General features: G+C 40.0%; 1 protein-coding gene and 1 long non-coding RNA gene across 5 annotated transcripts in view; both read left to right on the top strand.

Moving 5' to 3' along the window:
• LOC121870200 (sushi, von Willebrand factor type A, EGF and pentraxin domain-containing protein 1-like) overlaps positions 1–14,436 on the top strand; it is a 38,900-nt gene extending 24,464 nt beyond the window's left edge. For all 3 annotated transcript variants that reach the window (XM_042371964.1, XM_042371965.1, XM_042371966.1), the window contains 17 exons: positions 204–408; positions 1,388–1,537; positions 1,785–1,961; positions 2,507–2,686; positions 2,856–2,974; positions 4,067–4,162; positions 4,358–4,496; positions 5,960–6,133; positions 6,939–7,118; positions 7,360–7,483; positions 8,435–8,547; positions 9,089–9,268; positions 10,086–10,265; positions 10,833–11,012; positions 12,784–12,961; positions 13,172–13,281; positions 13,634–14,436. In XM_042371964.1, coding sequence (XP_042227898.1) covers positions 204–408; positions 1,388–1,537; positions 1,785–1,961; positions 2,507–2,686; positions 2,856–2,974; positions 4,067–4,162; positions 4,358–4,496; positions 5,960–6,133; positions 6,939–7,118; positions 7,360–7,483; positions 8,435–8,547; positions 9,089–9,268; positions 10,086–10,265; positions 10,833–11,012; positions 12,784–12,961; positions 13,172–13,281; positions 13,634–13,923 — 2,775 coding nt within the window. In that variant the 3' untranslated portion in view covers positions 13,924–14,436. The remainder of the gene's footprint in view (positions 1–203; positions 409–1,387; positions 1,538–1,784; positions 1,962–2,506; positions 2,687–2,855; positions 2,975–4,066; positions 4,163–4,357; positions 4,497–5,959; positions 6,134–6,938; positions 7,119–7,359; positions 7,484–8,434; positions 8,548–9,088; positions 9,269–10,085; positions 10,266–10,832; positions 11,013–12,783; positions 12,962–13,171; positions 13,282–13,633) is intronic.
• Positions 14,437–19,996: 5,560 nt separating this feature from the next.
• Positions 19,997–22,018, top strand: part of LOC121870199 — a 5,226-nt gene continuing 3,204 nt past the window's right edge. Inside the window, exons 1-2 of one of the 2 annotated variants that reach the window (XR_006089674.1) lie at positions 19,997–20,047; positions 20,452–20,578. This is a non-coding gene — a long non-coding RNA (uncharacterized LOC121870199). Of the gene's footprint in view, positions 20,048–20,080; positions 20,263–20,451; positions 20,579–22,018 lie in introns of those variants that run through there. The other variant, XR_006089675.1, reaches the window with a different exon arrangement.

The raw sequence follows: 22,018 nt of genomic DNA, 5'->3' as shown, positions 1-22,018 counted from the left end.
GTGGGTCAAGATAAACCAAACACACCCCACCAAACTCTTTCTCACCCACAGATCAGTGAAGGGGAGACTTTAACCAGGGTCGCCAGGTGTGTGTGTGTGTGGGGGGTGTGGGGTGTGGGGTGTGGGCGAGTGTGGGTGGGGTGTGGGTGTGGGTCAAGACATAAACCAAACACACCCCACCAAACTCTCTTCTCACCCCACAGATCAGTGAAGGGGGAGACTTTAACCAGGGTCGCCAGTACTGCCAGACTCAAGGAGGTGACCTGATCCATGGTATAGGACAAGCTACCCACGCCTACTTGACCTCAGAGCTCGATAGGGTCAAGGACAAGATGAAGACGATGTTAGTCTGGATAGGCGCCCAGCGAGAGCCTCATTTTGTGTCCAGAACTTGGCGATGGGTGGATGGTAAGTGTTCTATCTATCCTTCTATCCATCTATCTATCTATATAAGTATAAGTATATATATATGATCCCTCAGTTACGTTTATATTAAGACAATTTATCGACAAAAATATCAATAACAAAAATAAATAAATATAATTAATCTAAAAATTGTCAAAAATACTTAAAAAGAAATAAGAAAATTAATTGAAAAATACGTTTATATAATTGGTCCCTTTGTTATTATGATCAAATTATAGTTGAAGTTAATATATAATAAATGTAGTTTAAATAAATAACTTAAGTCATTTATTAATTAGAGATTAGTTTTTATTAAAGTGATAAGATAATTGATTGATAGATACGATTTTATAAGAATTTAAGTAAAAGATAATAATTATTTTAGTTTTTATTTGACTCAGATGTAAACATGGTGGAGCTTTTGGTCCAGGAATTCCATTTGTTTATCTGTTTTATGTTAATTTACGGCATAATAACCCACAAGGGCCATTAATCCGGAAGAGATAATTAAGACAACATATAACTCTACATGTTGGTGAGTTATAATACGTAATAAGTTAAGTTAATCAACAAAAATAAGTGAAAATAAGAAGGTACCTCATATGAGCGTCATTGAGATGTACTTATATTAGGGCTTTAAATTATCACTTTTATCCCAGTTTGTCTCTTAATTGTCTTATAACAACTTTGTCTTAACCATAAGTTATATATCATCAATTATAACATTTTTTTATAATATATCTTCCATCACAAAAGGATAATAACCCCATATAGTTAATTAACATAACTGGTCACGGTAAAATAGCCACTACATTATTTTTTGTAACTAATTTAAATAAAGTTTGGAAGAATTTTAATGGAACTATGGTTATTTTTTGAGGGTAATTGCGGGTAGTTTTGTCGTTATTTATTGTATTTATTTGTTTATTGAGATATTGGTACCTTATGTATGTGGTTGTTGTTAATGTGTTTGTTTTTGCAGACGGGGTAGTGGAGAACCCTCGGTGGGGCCACGATCAACCCAACAACTACAACGGTGAACAGAACTGTGTGGTGCTGGACGGTGGACGAGAGTGGACCTGGAACGATGTCGGTTGTGAGCTCAACTATCTACACTGGATATGTCAATTTAGTGAGTTTTGTGGATTAGGTTAGGGTCGTTTAGGGTAGGGTGGGGTGGATTAAGGTAGGGAGGGGTGGATTAAGGTAGGGAGGGGTGGATTAAGGTAGGTTAGGGTGGATTAGGGTAGTTTAGGGTAAGTTAAGGTGGATTAGGGTATGTTAGTTTAGGGTAGGTTAGGTTAGCGTGGATTAGGGTAGGTAGGTTAGGTTAGGTTCCCCCATAAAACACAATAACTCAAAACTTCCCCCGTTGACAGGACCAACCTCCTGTGGCTCCCCCGACAAGCACGAGAACACCACCGTCAACAGCCAGGACACCTCCACGGGGTCGACGGTCACCTACGAGTGTCCTGAGGGGAACGTGGTGCTGGGTGACTCCTCCAGAACCTGTTTACCTACTGGCTTCTGGAGTGGTTCAGCACCTAAGTGTAAATGTGAGTACAGCACACAACACAGTACAGGCCTAAAGAGGTTTGGTGTTTATCACAGCAACGAAAATTGTAATGTAACTTGAGTACACAGATAAAATGTAATGTTTGTAGAGTACATGTGTCAAGATGGAAGTATATGTAACTGAGTACATTTTTTTAAGATGTATTGATGTGTTTATGAGAGAAAGGAAAATTGTAATGTACTTAACTTGAGTACATTAATGTTATATTGTACTCATTAATGAAACAATTGAGATCATAATTAAATAGTTTTTATTATATTTATTACTGTATTAATTATTGTCATACATACATACTGTACATACACACATACATACACTCATACATACACTCATACATTCACACATAGTTAACTACTCTTCCACACACACCCACACACACCCACACACACACACACACACACACACACACACACACACACACCCACACACACACACACACACACACACACACACACACACACACACACACACACACACACACACACACACACACCTAACAATTTAACCCCCCTCCCCCCATTCCAGACATGGACTGCGGCTCCCCTAAAGAGATCGAACACGGATCCTTCGTGCTAGTGAACGACCGAACGACCTATGGGGCCAAGGTGGTGTACGAGTGTCAGGAGAACTACACCATCGCAGGGGAGAACTCGGCTCTTTGTTCCGAGGATGGATCGTGGTCGCCCGAGTCTCCAGAGTGCCTGTGTTAGTTCTCTTCTGGCCTGGGGTCCTGGTTCTTGTACATATATTGACTGACAGATAGATTGATTGACAGATAGATTGATAAATAGATCGATAGACGGATATATAAAATTGCACCGTAAAAACACGTGATAAATCGTATCCAAATTGTACCATAACATCGTACCAACAGATTCTTGGTGTCCGGACGTTGTACCGCCTGTCCACGGCAAGGTTGAGATGAGTGGCCGCCGGGCTGGTGACACTACCGCGTTTACCTGTGACTCTGGCTATAATTTACAGGGTCTTAAGGTGTGTTGGCTATAATTTACAGGGTCTTAAGGTGTGTTGGCTATAATTTACAGTGTCTTCAGGTGTGTTGGCTATAATTTACAGGATCTTAAGGTGTGTTGGCTATAATTTACAGGGTCTTAAGGTGTGTTGGCTATAATTTACAGGGTCTTAAGGTGTGTTGAGTAATTATATCACTATTTTTAAGACAGTTTATGAATCATAGGTATAAAAATAATCATAATCTATAACTAACAGTGAAAATACAGGGTTTTTTTCTTTGTGGTAATATAATAATGAGAATAAACTTGAAAATATTGCTTAAAAATATAATTTTCAACCCAAAAGGTGAACAAATTGGTGTTGGACTAGACCACAATATTGTACTGTATAAAAATTGCTTCTGGGTTCAACTAAAAATATGACAATCGATTTAAATATGAAAATCCAAATACTTGAGGCAAATTAACTCACTGCAGACTGCAATATGTGTGGTACTCATAACAATTTAGGTGTTTGTGATGTCTGAATGGTAAATACTCGAGTTAGGTCGTTAATATGTAGTTCCTGAAGTATATATGTAACTTAGTGGTCATTACTGGTAGCCATGGGAGTTGTTTTTGATGCATTATTATTGTTAAGCTGTTGTTAATCACTTTTTAAGCTGTTGTTAATCACTTGTTAAGCTGTTGTTAATCTGCAGTTTGTCATCATCATCACTAAATAACTTATCTCAATATGTTTTACGTTCACAACTTTATAGAGAAGAAACAGTTCCTTTGTTACATTATTGTTACTCTTATATAAAACTTCACTATGGCAGCAAAAATGGACCAAGACGACAGTTTGTTCCAAGTTATTATTAAAATGTTACCAAGACTGATGACCCGCAGCAGAGTCCAGTACCAGGCTAATATGTTTACTGAGTCCTACATTCTTATCCCAGACAGTACCCCCTCCCACCCCCCCACACCCTCCCACCCACCCAGTCCTTTAAAGTAGGTGTCTTGACTGTTGTTGTTTGCAGACTGTCTCATGTACACCGGGAGGGATGTGGTCAGGTGTGGCTCCCAGAAGACGTCTCGTTGTTGATGTTGTTTAATTTTTTTACAGACTGTGTCCTGTACACTGGGAGGGATCTGGTCAGGTGTGGCTCCCACTTGTAGGTTCATCGACTGTGGCATCCCCGAGGACCTGAGAGATGGTCAGGTGAGTCTGGGATTGGTCTGGGCAGTTTGGGATTGGTTGGATGGGTAGGTAAGTTAAGTTTTATTAGGTTAGATTAAGTTACATCAGATTTGGTTAGGTTAGGGAAGGTTAGACTAGACTAGGTTAAGTTAGGTTAGGTTAAGGTGTTAAATAATTAGGTAAAACAGGCCACTAACACCTCCCTCTCACTCACAGATGACCCTGGTTAATGGCACCACTTATCTCGGGTCAATGGCGAGGTACGAGTGTGGCGACGACTTCTGGTTGGACGGCCCTGAGGAGAGGGTGTGTCTTGATGATGGCCACTGGAGCGATGTTTCTCCTCTGTGTGATGGTAAGATGGTGGTGGTGATAATAGTAACACTGATAATTCTACTACCACTATAATCTTTGGCTCTCATGTTCGAGGACAGCTGTGAGTTTGTTTAAGGTGTAGAAGCTGTCACCAACACTACAACCACACCATAAGTTAATGAGTTGCATGACCCAGTGTTTAAGGAGTAGAAGCTGTCACCAACACAACAACCACACCCTAAGTTAACGAGCTGCATGACCCAGTGTTTAAGGAGTAGAAGCTGTCACCAACACAACAACCACACCCTAAGTTAACGAGCTGCATGACCCAGTGTTTAAGGTGTAGAAGCTGTCACCAACACAACAACCACACCCTAAGTTAACGAGCTGTATGACCCAGTGTTTAAGTAATGTAGCTCTGTCACCAACACAACAACCACACCCTAAGTTAACGAGCTGCATGACCCAGTGTTTAAGGTGTAGAAGCTGTCATAACTCTAAAACCACACCCTAGGTTTCGGCTGCATGACCAGTGTTTAATGTGTAGAAGCTGTCACCAACACAACAACCACACCCTAAGTTAATGAGCTGCATGACAGTGTTTATGTGAAGGCTGCCAACACCACAACCACACCCTAAGTTAACAGGCTGTATGACCCGTGTTTAAGGTGTAGAAGCTGTCACCAACACAAAACCACACCCTAAGTTTACAGCTGCATGACCCAGTGTTTTGTGTGAGCTGTCACCAATACAACACACACCCTGAGTTAACAAGCTGCATGACCAGTGTCAAGGAATAGTCGAGAAGACCGACACTCACCAACTGCACTGGCGAACCTAACCATTACCTTGAACACCATCCTGAAATTGATTAACTGCGACTAATTTACTACTACTACTACTACTACTACTACTACTACTACTACTACAGTACAACCTCGAAAATTTGAATTGCATGGGCCCATAAAGTATACGAATTATAGATGTATGGAAACACCAGAGCAAATTGTTGTATCAAAACTTGCGACAAAAATTATTTACATATCTAAAAACTGTCAATAAGTAATAGATATAATAAAGAATTACTGTATTTATATTCAACAACAATTATTTTAGTATATTTAGAACATTATAGCTACAGTGGTCTCCATGTAATCCTGCCAGTCTCCAGTACAGTCTCCATGTAATCCTGCCAGTCTCCAGTACAGTCTCCATGTAATCCTGCCAGTCTCCAGTACAGTCTCCACATACTGTACAACACTCTGTCTCCATCCACCTTCACTCTACTGGTTACAATACATGACCTAGCATGTCTTGGATCCTGGATGCTGTTGTTGCCCTCAGCATTATGATCACATTTGAAAGCTTCAATTATTATGGCGATATTTTCAAATTATAAACCTATAATTTTGGCTCTTATTTTTAATTAGATGCTACTCGAATTTTACTTTGTATGTGAATTAATTACTCAACTAGTGTACCCTCATTAATCACCTCTTACAGTTGTGACATGTAACGAGCCTATAGTACCCCACGGAGGGTTCGTGACTGGCTACAGCTTCGACGTCCACGCAGAGGTCGAGTACCACTGTGAGCACGGCCACTTTCTGACCGGAGACAACATCCGTGTTTGTACCCGCAGTGGAGTGTGGAGCGGTGATGTTCCCTCCTGTACTTGTGAGTTTACTGTCATTATGTTGTTGTCACTCTGATAACATATCTGTGTTTATATGAACATTAGACACCCTTGTATGTGTGTGTGTGAGAGCTATAAGACACCCTGTACATGTGTGTGTGAACTATAAGACACCCTGTACATGTGTGTGTGAACTATAAGACACCCTGTACATGTGTGTGTGAACTATAAGACACCCTGTACATGTGTGTGTGAACTATAAGACACCTGTACATGTGTGTGTGTACTATAAGACACCTGTATGTGTGTGTGAACATGTGTGTGTGACACTATGTGTGTGTGAAGACACCCTGTACATGTGTGTGTGTGAACTATAAGACACCCTGTACATGTGTGTGTGAACTATAAGACACCCTGTACATGTGTGTGTGAACTATAAGACACCCTGTACATGTGTGTGTGAACTATAAGACACCCTGTACATGTGTGTGTGAACTATAAGACACCCTGTACATGTGTGTGTGAACTATAAGACACCCTGTACATGTGTGTGTGAACTATAAGACACCCTGTACATGTGTGTGTGAACTATAAGACACCCTGTACATGTGTGTGTTTGAACTATAAGACACCCTGTACATGTGTGTGTGTGACCTATAAGACACCCTGTACATGTGTGTGTTTGAACTATAAGACACCCTGTACATGTGTGTGTGTGAACTATAAGACACCCTGTACATGTGTGTGTGTGACCTATAAGACACCCTGTACATGGTAAATCAACATAAACACATATAATTATCTCACTAACAGCACAAACATGTCTAATACGCATCCTCTCCCCAGATGTGGACTGCGGGAGCGTACCGACCATGTCTCGGGGCGAAGTTTTGTATGTAAACGAATCTACGTTCTTGGACACTCAGCTAGAATACGTCTGCAACCCGAACTTCCGCTTAGTTGGAGAGAAATACCGCGTGTGTGGCAGAGACTCTAAATGGGGTGGTGAACAACCCAAGTGTGAAGGTGAGGTAGTGTGTGTGTGTCTTAAAACATCTTCACATTGTTCCTGTCATTCACTAAAGAAGGTTAGGTAAGATTAGTGGTACAGTATGTTAATCTGGGTGAGGATAGGTTAATGTTTTGTTGGATTAAGTTAGCATTAGTGTAGTTAATATTAAGGTGAAAGAACCTAACCTAACCAAACTTACCCTACCCTAGCCTAACCATAACATACCCTAACCTAACCAACACGTTCTATTGACAGAGATCCGCTGCCCCGAGCCTCAGCACCCTCCTAAGACCAAGATTTCCGTCGCTGGTAACGACCGTCGCATGAGCACGACCATAGCTCGGAGACGAGAACACGTCTCCCTGGACAGCACCTACAGGTATAGTACTGGAATGATACCCCAATGAAATCACCAATATCAATATTTAAGTAATAGGACGGTAGTTAACGATCTTTGGACGTAACTACTCCCACAGGTATACAGCTCCTCCCAGACTTACGACGGGGTTAGGGACCCAAATCCAGGTCGTAAGTCGGAAATGCTTAAATAATACATAGAAAATCTAAAATGGGTGTCTCTTTTTCGTCTCAGCACCACAAAACTCTCTCTTTTAAGCTTGCCAGCCATTTTAAGGTGAATTACAAACAAAAATTTTGTCTGTGTACTGACGTCGGGACTCGAAAATAAGTAATTTAACAAAATTTTGGTACGACTGAGGCAGGTCGTAAGTGCGGGTGGTCGTAAGTCGGGGAGGAGCTGTAGTTAATCCCACAGGTATATAGTTAATCCCACAGCAGTAATACCTATATAGTCTACATAACTTAGCAAGGCCGTGGGCTGGTAACACACGTCTTGCCCGCGGTGTCCACTATGTCTGTCTGGATGTGGGTCACACCCATTACAGTATAGTACCTCCTTCTTTCCTCACACTGTTGAATGCTCTGCCTTCTTCTGTGTTTCCATACTCATACAATCTGTCTCACTTCAAAAAGCTGGTTTTCCGGGATCTTCTTGTTGTACATTAATATAACCTTTTTATTTTGTATTATTAATTTATTCTACTCTTATCCCCCGTTGTGGGTGGGTGACCTGTGCCTGGGTGGGTTATTACCCGTTAAAACAATGGATTTACATAAGCATATATGAAATAAATCCCATCTAATACTAACATACAGATTTATAATGAATAAATCCCACCTAACCTCAGAGTTAATATGTATCTGGCGACATTAACAGTATATTAACAGTATAGTAACAGTACATTAACAGTATATTAACAGTACATTAACAGTATATTAACAGTATAGTAACAGGAACGATTCTCCGCAGGGTTGGCAGCATCGTGACTTATCGTTGTGATAGAGGTTATGTTGTGGACGGCCAGAGTATGAGGACTTGTAAGGCCGATGGGACGTGGTCCAATGAATCTCCCACGTGCAAGTGTGAGTACAGTGTTGTTGATGTACTATGTTATGGAGGGAATATTGTTGAGAATTACTGTTTCTTTGTCACTCTAACACTCGCTCATACAGTCAGTCAGTCAGTCACTCACTCACCTACTGACAGTCATACAGTTAGTTACCTACTTATACATTCATTCCCAGTCAGTCAGTCACTCAAGGCAACCATGAAACCTTCCCCACACTCCAGCCTCTGTCATAATCCTTTCATAACCAGTCAGTCAGTCACTCAAGGCAACCATGAAACCTTCCCCACACTCCAGCCTCTGTCATAATCCTTTCATAACCAGAAGAGGAGGAGAAGAGAAGGTTTCCAGTCACCCAAATGAAACCTCCTCAATCAGCTGACATTTTTGAAACCTTCCCTACAAACCAACCTCTGTGATAACCCATTTATAACCAGGTTTCCTTGATAGTGAACCAAAAGAGAGGGTTTCCAATCACGCAAATAAAACCTCTTCAATCTTCTGACACCCATAAATCCCCCCCACTCTTTAATTCACATCTATCCGTCTATATCCAGATGTGGACTGTGGACTGCCAGAGAGCATTAATCCGGGCACGTTCCGGCTCCTCAGCAACACCACTAGCTACGGATCTCAGGTGTCATATGAATGCAGCGAACATTGGAAGCTGGAGGGACGGATTCGACGGTTTTGTCAGGAGAACGGCACCTGGGTCGGGGAGACGCCCAAGTGTGTCGGTAAGTTGCCATATTTTTTACTTTAATTTACTGTATTTTGTCAATATATTTGTTGTTAAGTTATTTTAGAAGTAAATAAGTTATGATATAGAGGTATTTTAAACATTGTTCTGTACACAGCTTTTGTTTAGACTAGTGTACAAATGTGTCTTAAGAACGTCCTCAAGAGCTGAACCTGTGATGACTTAACCTCTTGAGTATAATGCTATTGAACTCAGGGTTAAGTCATCATACTCAGGGTTAAGTCATCATACTCAGGGTTAAGTCATCATACTCAGGGTTAAGTCATCATATTCAGGGTTAAGTCATCATACTCAGGGTTAAGTCATCATATCAGGGTTAAGTCATCATATTCAGGGTTAAGTCATCATACTCAGGGTTAAGTCATCATATTCAGGGTTAAGTCATCATACTCAGGGTTAAGTCATCATACTCAGGGTTAAGTCATCATACTCAGGGTTAAGTCATCATACTCAGGGTTAAGTCATCATACTCAGGGTTAAGTCATCATACTCAGGGTTAAGTCATCATACTCAGGGTTAAGTCATCATATTCAGGGTTAAGTCATCATACTCAGGGTCTGCCTGTGATTCAAATTGACAAGAATAACTTAAAACAATTTCAGTAATGTAAACTAATTTTTATATTTTGATTAACATACCTGCTAATAGATAGATAGATGGATAGATGGTTTGATAGATGGATAGATAGATGGATAGATGTTTTGATAGATGGATAGTTAGATAGATAGATGGATAGATACCATTATTTCCACCATTTCCAACACACTAACTGTTGTCCTGACTCATGCCAACAGAGGTCATGTGCCCGGAGCTACAGTCAGCATTGACAGAAGCGTTGACGGTGAAGGAAGGCGATCGCAGGGTCGGGTCGTCGGCCGTGTACAGCTGTGGGGTCGGCCGAGTGCTGGTCGGGGAGTCTACTCGGAGCTGCAAGACTCATGGCATCTGGACGGGAACTCAACCTAGATGTGAATGTATGTTGAGTGTGTGTGTGTCTGTACGTTTAGCTGTCAGAGGGATGATGTTTTTGTCGTTGGAGGTCAGAGTCACTCATAAACACAGCTATGGGGTCCAGGTGATTGATAATCTTCCGAGATGTTTTTTTTTGTGTTTTGATAATATTGTGGTGTGATAATTTCAATGTTTGTTTGTTTTGTGTGACTGTTTTGTTATTACCACAATCAGTCAATGAATCAATCAATTATATATAATAATTTAGTTATTTCATTAATATTTGTTAGTTTAAATTATTTTGTTAACTTTATGTGATGATAATTTAATAATAAGTCTCCTATATATGCATCTCTATATTTTCAGTATACAGTGCATGTATGTATACAATCACATGTATACTTAAGTAAATACATGTATGTATAAATGCAGCCACATAATGTATCCATGTTACCAGAGCCCCCCAAAAAACAGGTTATAGAATTCTTTTAATAATATATCCCAGTGATTACCTAACCTAACCCAACCCAGCCCAGCCCAACCCATCCCACCTATACCAGTACGACCTAAGACGACCTCTCGTTCCACAGGGGTGTCGTGTATGATGCCAGAGGAGATAGATAACGGAAGAATCGTCAGGTTAAACGAGTCGTTGCTGTACGGGGCTGTCGTGGAGTATCTGTGTTTCCCCAAGTACAAGTTAAACGGACCTTTTAACAGGTCGTGTACGGCTGAGGGCGTGTGGTCTGGTGTAGCCCCTCTCTGTAAGAGTGAGTAGTGTCTTGTTTATCTGTTGTAGTGGTAACCTAACCTAACCTTACCTTACCCTACCTAACATCTTAGCCCGGTGGTTCCCAAACACGGGGTCACGACACAAGATGCATCATAAGGGGTCACATAGAGCTGGTAGTCCAGGTGTCAAGGAATGAAGAGCGTGGCCCAGGTGTTGTCTCGTTAAGTCGGGACAATAAATTATGGTCGAGGTAATAATGCAGTTACTCTCCTTGTGTCAGGTCAGGTCAGGGAAGGGAAGGTTAATGCTGATGACACGTTATGCAAGAAAAAATGGCAGCAAATTTCAATGATAGATTCCCTGAGTTGCTTACTGAGTCATTGAGTCTTGTTCAGTTTCTGTTCAAGTTCAGATATAAAACAGTGTGGCTCTTTGGTCTTCTAGGTAGCAGAATTACAGCCTGACAATGAGCCAAGGATGAATCTTACCTTCTATGATGACATCAATGTTTTGGGCTATTTATCAAATTAACATTCAGCTCTAAAAATAAAACTATCAAGATTGTGATACAATTTGGAAGCTCCTATGTGTGTGAGGCAGCTTTCCTGTCATTGGTGTTTATATAAAAGATTATTACCATAACCATATATCAAATTTAAACTGAGAAAATTGTCTACTGCGTTGTTTAATTCTACCCCCAGTAAAGAGATTCTTTTAAATGATACTCGACACACACGTTAGATATGAATTATGACTGATGTAACTTGTATTGAAAATTAATTAAATGTTCAAGTGACTTACTTACAGCATGACAGAGATGTAACTAAGAGCATAATGTTGCTTAACTAAGTAATTATATCCCAAGTATAGAACATTAAATGATCATATTAAACATGACAATTATGGCCTCTTTCTGCCTTTTACTCTACTTAATTATGTAATACATTTTCCTTACTTGTTTTATAGTTAAATACATACATCAATATGTCTGTACTTACTCTCAGGAACCTCATCTATACACCATACTGCATGTAATGAGTCACACTGGAGGAGCGACAGTAGTAAACGTGGTTGTACTTGAGAACCCCGTGTCTTAGCCATTGAGATGTAACTAATATGATATCAAGGGCAGACCCAGTGGGGGTCCTTGGAGTCCACAACCTCCCTTTACACCAGAAAATTCTAATACTTCTTCTTTAATGCAGTATTGTACTAAGGTGTTTTCGTATAGTAAAAAGTAATTACTATTGACTTCAGAATATCTCCTATCACCCGGCTTCAAAATGGCCTCAAAATGCCCTTGATATTGGTCACATTTCAACAAATTATTCTGGGGGTTTACAGCACCCCCCAGTTGGGTGGACTCAATCAGCTGGTCATGCTCCCCCACCCACACCTTCTTGGACACTCCCCCTCCCCCCTTTGATATTCCTGGATCTGCCCCGGGATATTCCATTACCAAATATCATAGGATCATTGAACTAGAGAGCCAGGCATACCAACCCTCCCATGATGAGTAGCACTTAGGAAACCATCGGACCCATCCTGGCTTGAGATGAGTACAGTGCTTATTGAGATGTGTACGCTGCTTATTGAGATGTACAGTACTTATTGGCATGTGTACATTGCTTATTGAGATGTGTACGCTGCTTATTGAGATGTACAGTACTTATTGGCATGTGTACATTGCTTATTGAGATGTGTACGCTGCTTATTGAGATGTACAGTACTTATTGGCATGTGTACATTGCTTATTGAGATGTGTACGTTGCTTATTGAGATGTGTACGTTATTTAATAATTCCACAGTGGACATTACCGACTACGGGATCTTTGAAGACAACACCGTCGACGGCACGAGTAACGAGGCTCGCGGCGGTCCTCCCGGCTCTCTCGAAGAAGCCTCCAACACTGGTCTATACGTGGGCCTAGCTGTTGGTCTTATTGCCGTCATTGTCGTCGCTCTTCTCTTCATTTTCCTGAGAACGTGAGTCTTATTATACCCTTGTGTATAATATTTTAGTGTTATTTTATGACATATGAACAAAACTTTAAGAGAATATAAAGTTTTCCATTATGATTCATTCACTGTTATTTTATATGTTATTTTCTTGTTATTTTACTGCATATAGGTGAAGATTTAAGACACAGTGATTTATTTTACTGATAACATTAACACCTTCTGCTACTCCTCCAGGAGACACCAGCAGAAGGGTAAGGAGCGAGAGCCACCAGTGACCCTGAAGCCTTCAGAAAGTCGTCATAACGATGCCATGAGCTACGCCGACCTCAGCGACCCCACAACAGGTGAGGTCGTTTAGGGTCGAGTATAGTAGTTAGTAGTTGATGTTGTTGTCGACCTCTATATATCGGGTTTCTCTCTGTAGTTCATTAAATGAGGGTTTCAAAAACCTCTCCATACAGTTCATTAAATAAAAGTTCCGCTGTATTTAGATTTTTTTAGAATTTGAATTTATTTTTGTATTATTTTAGTTGTTTTTGTTGTATTACTTTAGTTGTTTTTGTTGTGTTATTTTAGTTGTATTATTTGTTTATTATTTGTGTACATCATTTTCTTCCTTTCCAATCACTAAAACTGTCCTCCCCTCCTCTCCCTCCCCTTCCGCCATCACTAAAAGACGTTCGTTTATTTCATCAGGGAATAATATTTACGAGAATATCCCAGAGGACGTGGAAGAGTACGGGGAAGAGTACGCAGACATGTCCTCTGGTAGCTACAACAACTCCCCCGCTCACACGTACTCTAACGGCCACCAGCCGGTCTACAGCAACGGCATGATGGCCCCGACGGCGTCGTTAAACCGCCCTCCCGCCCATATCATGAGACGACCTCGTATGCCTCCGCCTCAACCGCCCACCGTCCCCACGACTGAGCCCCCATCCGTAGTGACGATCAATGGGGTCACGTTGTCGTCTCAGGGAACCTAAACTATCGTTGTCCCTTAACGATCGCCCTTGACGTCTATCAATAACACCATATCTATAACGCCATCTATAATGCTTTGGTTATATCGTCAGGTTTAGTGAATAGCGTCATTTGATGTATAATGAAGAGCGTCATTTGATGTATAATGATTGATGTGGGTTGATGTATAATGATTGATGTGGGTTGATGTATAATGATTGATGTGGGTTGATGTATAATGATTGATGTGGGTTGATGTATAATGATTGATGTGGCAAATGTTGATAAATATGTTGTAGAATGTGTGTGGAGTTATTTGTGTCATTGTAGAATCGAATAACATCGCAGTTAGGAGAGAACATGCTGGTATACTTGAAGAACACATCAATAACATTACAGATAGAACACACTGCTATAATTATACTGAAGAACACATCAATAACATTACAGATAGAACACACTGCTATAATTATACTGAAGAACACATCAATAACATTACAGATAGAACACACTGCTATAATTATACTGAAGAACACATCAATAACAGATAGAACACACTGCTATAATTATACTGAAGAACACATCAATAACATTATAGAACACACTGCTATATACTGAAGAACACATCAATAACTGAAGAACACACTGCTATAATTATACTGAAGAACACATCAATAACATTACAGATAGAACACACTGCTATAATTATACTGAAGAACACATCAATAACATTACAGATAGAACACACTGCTATAATTATACTGAAGAACACATCAATAACATTACAGATAGAACACACTGCTATAATTATACTGAAGAACACATCAATAACATTACAGATAGAACACACTGCTATAATTATACTGAAGAACACATCACTCTTAATGTTCTTCATCTAGTAAATATTCACAAGTTGACCACATTCTATAATTGCTATAATTCCTGTTATTTAAGTTCTATAATGGTTCAGATGTTGTATGGATACCCTGTATAACATGTATGTATAATTGTATATGTATAATCATGTGTACATTATCATACATAGATAATAAGCGATGATTGTGTATTGGTTGTTACAGAAGCAGATTATAGCTCTTGAAACAACTTCACAGAAACCACTTATAAAACTCTTACTTATGCTACTTATATCACTTATTAAATGGCCATACACACTGCTACTGTTATTACTTAATTAATGCAGTACTTGTTGGTTTATGCTTTGAATTCTTACTCAAATGCTGAAGAAAAGTGGCGTTATTTACTGTTGTGGAAATTATCGGTTAGTTTGTTGTAATCGGGGAGGTAATTATCGGTTAGTTTGTTGTAATCGGGGAGAAAATTAGCGACTGATAAATACTTGTACATACGCGCTTGTAGACACTCTTAACCCCAGACCTGGCATAGCACGTGCTGGTCACACACACACACACACACACACACACACACACACACACACATACACCTGAGCACTGTTGTTGTATATAGAATTTTCTTCACCTTAGTTTCAATATATAAAAGTTATATAAATGTATATTGTTTATATAATGGATCAAATAGGGGGTGGACGTCCATTATACCGAGGTTCCGTTAGTTGTGAGACCCCCATTTAACGGATTGGGTAGAGTTGGACATCCGTTATATCGAGGTTTCACTGAACTGCCTATATTTTTATATGAATTACTGGAAGAAATTTGTGGTTTAGTGTTGGTTAGGTTAAGTTATGGGAGAGTTTGTGTGTGTGGGAGGGGGTGTGTGTGTGGGTGTGGGTGCGGGTGTGGGTGGGTGTGTATGTGTGTGTGTGTATCTAATCTTTCTCCATACGAACACACACAAATGCACTGTAAACATCTCTCCACACACACACAAGCCATCATTGACCCTTCAACTTGACCCATTAACAGGTTATCTGATGTTAACTGACAAGTATAGTGGAGAAAGATGATCTCAGATGACCTCTCACAATATATCAAACAGTCCAGCGGAAAAGTGAGTAAATCTGACAGTGTAGAGACCAGATTTGTGTTAAGCTGAAATATGAATTACAAAGACGAAATCTGCCTTATTAATGAGACGAAATCTGCCTTATTAATGAGACGAAATCTGCCTTATTACTGAGACGAAATCTGCCTTATTACTGAGACAAAATCTGCCTTATTATGGAAAGTTAGAATACTGTATCATGTTGAGAATCCAGTTAGGTATTTCACTTAATACTGTAATGTACTGTAATGCCTAAGTTGTGTACTGTAGCTTTCAGATGTACAGAAGTGACTGGGTACGCGACAACTAAGACACAAACATTCCTGGTGTTTTGAGATTTATCGTGAAAATAATAAAAACATCTTTTCTGCCCGAGGCCCCCAAGGATAAATTGTATCTGTCATCGTTATGTTTTAATAATTGGGAAGGTCGTCCGGTAGTTGACGTCGAGTGGAATATAATTCTCTCGTCTAGTCTAGTCTAACAGTTTAAGAAGAATAACAATTTTACTGACCCAGCGTTCCAGTGTTGGATCGACGGGGAATGTTATGACTTTAGTCTTGTGTCGATTAGAGTTATAATTTTATTCACCTGTCGATTTGGTGAAATGGTAATTGGTGATAGTTGAGATGTCATATTTTATGGTGTGACTAAATGGAGTATATAATGGGTGTCCCAATTTACCTAAGGTCCAATTTATGTAGATTTTGTCTCCTAATTAGTGTTAAGTGAATGTGTCTAATTAAGGTAGAGTCTCTGTGTGTGGTAACTTACTGTAAGTGAGTCGGTTAGATACGTCACCAGTTAGGAGGAAAATTTAACGTAGGAACCTTTGAGAATCCATCTTTGTGTGGTAGCTTAAGTGAGTCAGTTAGATACGTTCTCACATCACCAGTTAGGAGGAAAATTTAACGTAGGAACCTTTGAGAATCCATCTTTGTGTGGTAGCTTAAGTGAGTCAGTTAGATACGTTCTCACATCACCAGTTAGGAAGAAAATTTAACGTAGGAACCTTTGAGAATCCATCTTTGTGTGGTAGCTTAAGTGAGTCAGTTAGATACGTTCTCACATCACCAGTTAGGAGGAAAATTTAACGTAGGAACCTTTGAGAATCCATCTTTGTGTGGTAGCTTAAGTGAGTCAGTTAGATACGTTCTCACATCACCAGTTAGGAGGAAAACTTAACGTAGGAACCTTTGAGAATCCATCTTTGTGTGGTAGCTTAAGTGAGTCAGTTAGATACGTTCTCACATCACCAGTTAGGAGGAAAACTTAACGTAGGAACCTTTGAGAATCCATCTTTGTGTGGTAGCTTAAGTGAGTCAGTTAGATACGTTCTCACATCACCAGTTAGGAGGAAAACTTAACGTAGGAACCTTTGAGAATCCATCTTTGTGTGGTAGCTTAAGTGAGTCAGTTAGATACGTTCTCACATCACCAGTTAGGAGGAAAACTTAACGTAGGAACCTTTGAGAATCCATCTTTGTGTGGTAGCTTAAGAGAGTCAATTAGATACATCACCAGTTAGGAGGAAAACTTAACGTAGGAACCTTTGAGAATCCATCTTTGTGTGGTAGCTTAAGTGAGTCAATTAGATACGTCACCAGTTAGGAGGAAAACTGAACGTAGGAACCTTTGAGAATTAATAGTAATATTCTTCATTATAAAATACAATAAATAAATTCTACATTACTGTATTTTTCCCATCTTAGATTAAATGAACTTTTATGTATGATTTTGTCAATGTGTATATGTATGTATGTTCAAGTATGTATGTTTATGTACGAGTCTTAGAATATGTATCCCGAATACGACCTTATGTCTCGAGTACGACTTCAAGCTCGAGTAGGACTCACACATGGAGTCGTATTTGTACCTCTAGTAGACTGGCTGTGAACAAGGAACCATAGACTGTTAACTGTCAGTATCAACCAGTCAAAGTGTGGAGGTTTATTTAACAATTAATGGCCATCTGAAAAATGTTGTAATTTTTTGTAAATAATAAAATAGTCCCTTGTATAATAAATTATCCAATTACAATATTTTTTATTTATTGTTAATTTACATTGAATAAACATTAGTAAACATGGCAGCTGTGAATGTTAGGAAGATTATTAACACTAAAAGTGTTTTGAAGTTAAGGAAACGTTTTTGGGGTGTTTTAAAGTTAAGAGCACGTCTACCCACAGTTCCCCATGCCTGCCCATGCCTGCTCACACCTGCCAATTCTATTTACCTACCCACCTACCTACCAATGGTCGGGTCTCTAACATGTTGGAGCAGAAAATTATCTCTCAGAGTTTCTACAAAAAGAGTAGCAGGGTTATTCAAGTCATTTGGGGTGAACTTGTTTCCCCAGTCGATGTCGCCATAGTTAAAGTCCCCCATGATAAGGAGATGGCTAGGGTTGAGCATTGCTGCATTGTCTATTAAGGCTCTTCAGTTCTTTTGGTTTAGTGGGCCACAGTTTGGGGATCTGTAGATACACCCGACAATAAGTAAGTCCCCTCCCTTTATTTTAATTTTACACCACTTGGACTCTTCAAAAACATCCTCTCCCTGTACCCTCACCTGGCTGGCTCTAAGGTCTTGCCTAGCATAGATAACCACACCCCTATTGCAAGTTTCTTGAGAAAGGTTCGTAAATGAGTCATATCCAGCAATACTGAACTCACAATACGACACACTGAAGGTAAGAGGCCCTTAAAATAATGTACTATTCCAGATGATACTAAATGTAACATAATACTTCGTTGTGATAAATGTTCAGTTTATATCAGGTGCCTTCAAGAGTGCTCAGGTTCTCAACTGGCTCAGCCATGTTATTATTATTTTTAATTGACTGTATCTCTGTTTTTATGGCTAAATAAACTGTTTCAATCAATAGGCATTCAGAGTGTAGTTACGTCACAGCTTAATTAACTCGGCTTACAATCGTCAAACAAACGTCAGTTAAATATAGGCGAAGATTAATTTTAACCTTGGTGGATTAGTTAGGTGGATTAATCAGTTAATCCAGGTAATTAAAATATAGGTTAAATAATCATAATTAATCCAGATAATTAAAATATAAGTGAATCTAGTTATTTAAAGAGTTTGTGGTTAGGTTAGGTTAAAATCATGACTTAACCCAAATGTTAATCTAACCTTACTTATTGTTAGTAACTACAGATAGACTGTGGGGTATGGGATGTTTGGTTCACACTCAGGGTGGAAGGAAACTCACAAGGTGCTCTCTGTATACATGTTGTATTGGATGTATAGTGCAGCTTGGTGCTGGGAGGTAGCATGGTAATAAGCGTTGGGTAGAGAGAGCTGGGTGGTGAGGGCACGAGGCTTGAGGTACGCCAAGGTCGCTGGCTGGCGCGGAGGAGGAGGTGTTGCTGGTGGCACTGAAGAAAGAGGCTGGTCACAGCGGTGTCAGGCCTTATAAGGCGGGGGTAGACAGTTGACCCCCGTTCCGTGGGCGGCGCTGGAGGCGTAGGCTGGGGAATTCGAGAAAGTTCGGTGCTTGTAGGGGAGGAATCCACTACGATCTCATAACTCCACTTTTTACTTTTTACTTTTATCCTCTTCGCCACTGATCGGCTTGTTAGCCGCTTGGGCGATCGGTCACGACTCTTTTCCTTTATATTCTTCACCAAAAGGTCGGCTCGCTAGCCGCCCGGGCGATCGGTCACGTCTCTGTCACGCACTGTTGGCAAATACTGGGCATGCACCGGCTCCTGAATGTACCTGAACCCGCTCCAGTGTTGGTCAAGTCTTCTCTTGAAAGAGCTCACACTCGGTGCCGTCACAACACTTTCTGGTAGATTGTTCCAAGAGTTTACAACCCTCACTCCGAAAAAGTTTGCCCTCACGGTTTTCCGGACTTGCGGCTTCTTCAATCTTGAGCTGTGACCCCTTGTGGGGCGAGCGTCCGCCAGCTCCAAGTAAGGACACTCAACTGAGTAGTGCCCCCTGAGATGCTTATAAACCTCAACTAGGTCCCCCCTTGCCCGTCTGTAGTATAAGCTAGGCAAGTTCAGGCGCTCCAATCTCTCAGGGTAGCTGAGATGCCGAAGTGCAGGCACCAGCTTGGTGGCCCTCCTTTGAACATTTTCAACCAACTGACAGTCCACAATAGGACCGAATGATCTGGCCTGGGATACCATCATGAAAACAGTGGTGTGTATTGCCTCTGAACCATATATTGTTTCAGCTTGATTCAAGCATTTTATTTTTCAACATTATTTGTGGGGGAGTTTGGGAGACAAGTGAAGGAGGCCACGAGGATGTTGGAAACTCCTCAAGGGGGGAATGGAGTGAAGAAGGTTGAGAACTGTTCTCACTAACAAAACTGTACAATGGTATAACCGTTACACCATTGTACAGTTTTGTTAGTGAGTATAGTTAGAATACTTCAAAGTTTGCAGTTGTGTAATAGATCTATAATTTACTTTAGTTTCCCCAACAATGAAGTAACATTATCCAGTTAAACTCGTGAAATACCTGACGTTTTTTCAGTTGACCCCAAAAGCTTATTTTATTTCCATAGACTCAATTACATACTAATATAGTTTTATTTAAAGGGCATCATAAGGCTGTGTAAGGAGGTGAGAGCCATCAATGAGTTAACAGCCTCATTAGACCACCATCAGGGAAGAGTGTCTCGTCTGGGAGTAAACAACCAGGAAGGTCCGGGAGCTGGGGTCAAAGGTAATATTGATTAATTACTTTATTTATCCGTGTTTTTAGCGTAGGATTAGTTTAAACAGGTTAATTATGATTGATGTGTTGTGTAGTTAGGTCGGCAACACTATGAGAAATTAAAGTCGAAATTGGTTAAGGTCATCTCGTACCCAAGACAACCTGGAGCCATACATGAACTGCCTCGTTAAGTGGGTACTAGTTATTAGTTAAGGGTTGACATGGTTCAGCAGTCGAGGCTGAGTGTTTCCGGTGGTTTTTGAGGCGTTATCAACCAATTGGACCTTCATTTATGGCACAAATGAATAGCTTCTGTTTTTGCTCGATACTGAACACGATAATGGAAACGAGAATAAACAGCCTAACACAACATCACTTAACCAAAGAAACCTAACCTAACCACTTGAGAAATTTACCCATGCACAAACATTTTACATAATGTATAAAAACACCAAGATCACCAGAAATAGTTTGCAGATTTGTTTAATTTTTTCACAATTTGTTCTAAGCATTATAGGAAGTATTTTAAAAGAGGCAATATTTATTAGAACCTAACCTAACCAACCAAAGGAACCTACCTACAGTAACCTTACCTTACTTCTTAGCCGGACCAAAGAAACCTACCTAACCTTCCCCAACTTCCTAGCCAGAGGGCAAACTCCCCACCATATTAAACAGAAAATACTTATTTTGATATCTGGTACGAATGAAAGTAACTTTATTGAAGCATTATGGTGTAATTTAAGTTTTTCGTGGGCGTGAGAGTCTGCCCGGACCGAGTGGGTCAGATGACAACACCTGCTGACTCGGCACATTATTCAGAGGAATATTTATAGTTAATAAATAATTTCTTCACGTACAAAACACATAGACATAATTCTAGTGGAGTGTGATAAGTTTTTCAGTGTTTTACCCCACAGTTTTCCTCATCCTGTCGTCTCCTGATAAATACTCACTACTGTATAATGGTAAGAACATATGTGGGAAAAATTACCCAAATCAAACAGCACTTGCCGGTGGTAGCGGTTTCCTCATAAATTACCAAATTTTATCTCGACACATTCAACACTAAAACAAGAAGACCATCCCTGACGAAACTCCTAAAACACTAAAAAATAAAAGATCATAAATTTTTCCTCCTCCATCAGTAAAATAGGGTAATGTTTTCTATATTATTATGACTTTCTTGGGTTAAGAATGGTTAGGTTAGGTTTATAAAGGTCTGGTTGGTGTGATTTATCCCCACGTTTTCCCTCATCTTCAAATCACAGAACATATCTCCTTAAATAACCATCAGCGGCAGGAAGTAAGGTCGTGTTCATTCAAATCACCGTAAAAACATAAAAAAAACCACCTATTCCTGTTGTGGCCCCAAACAAATCTTGATCATATTTTGTGTTTTAGTTTTAAATACAAGTTATGTAGTGAGAGATGAACTGTGTTGTATTA

This window comes from Homarus americanus, unplaced genomic scaffold (assembly GCF_018991925.1).
Source record: "Homarus americanus isolate GMGI-L3 unplaced genomic scaffold, GMGI_Hamer_2.0 scaffold37663, whole genome shotgun sequence".
Classification (NCBI taxonomy): domain Eukaryota; kingdom Metazoa; phylum Arthropoda; class Malacostraca; order Decapoda; family Nephropidae; genus Homarus; species Homarus americanus.
This window is presented reverse-complemented; position numbering and strand designations above follow the sequence as displayed.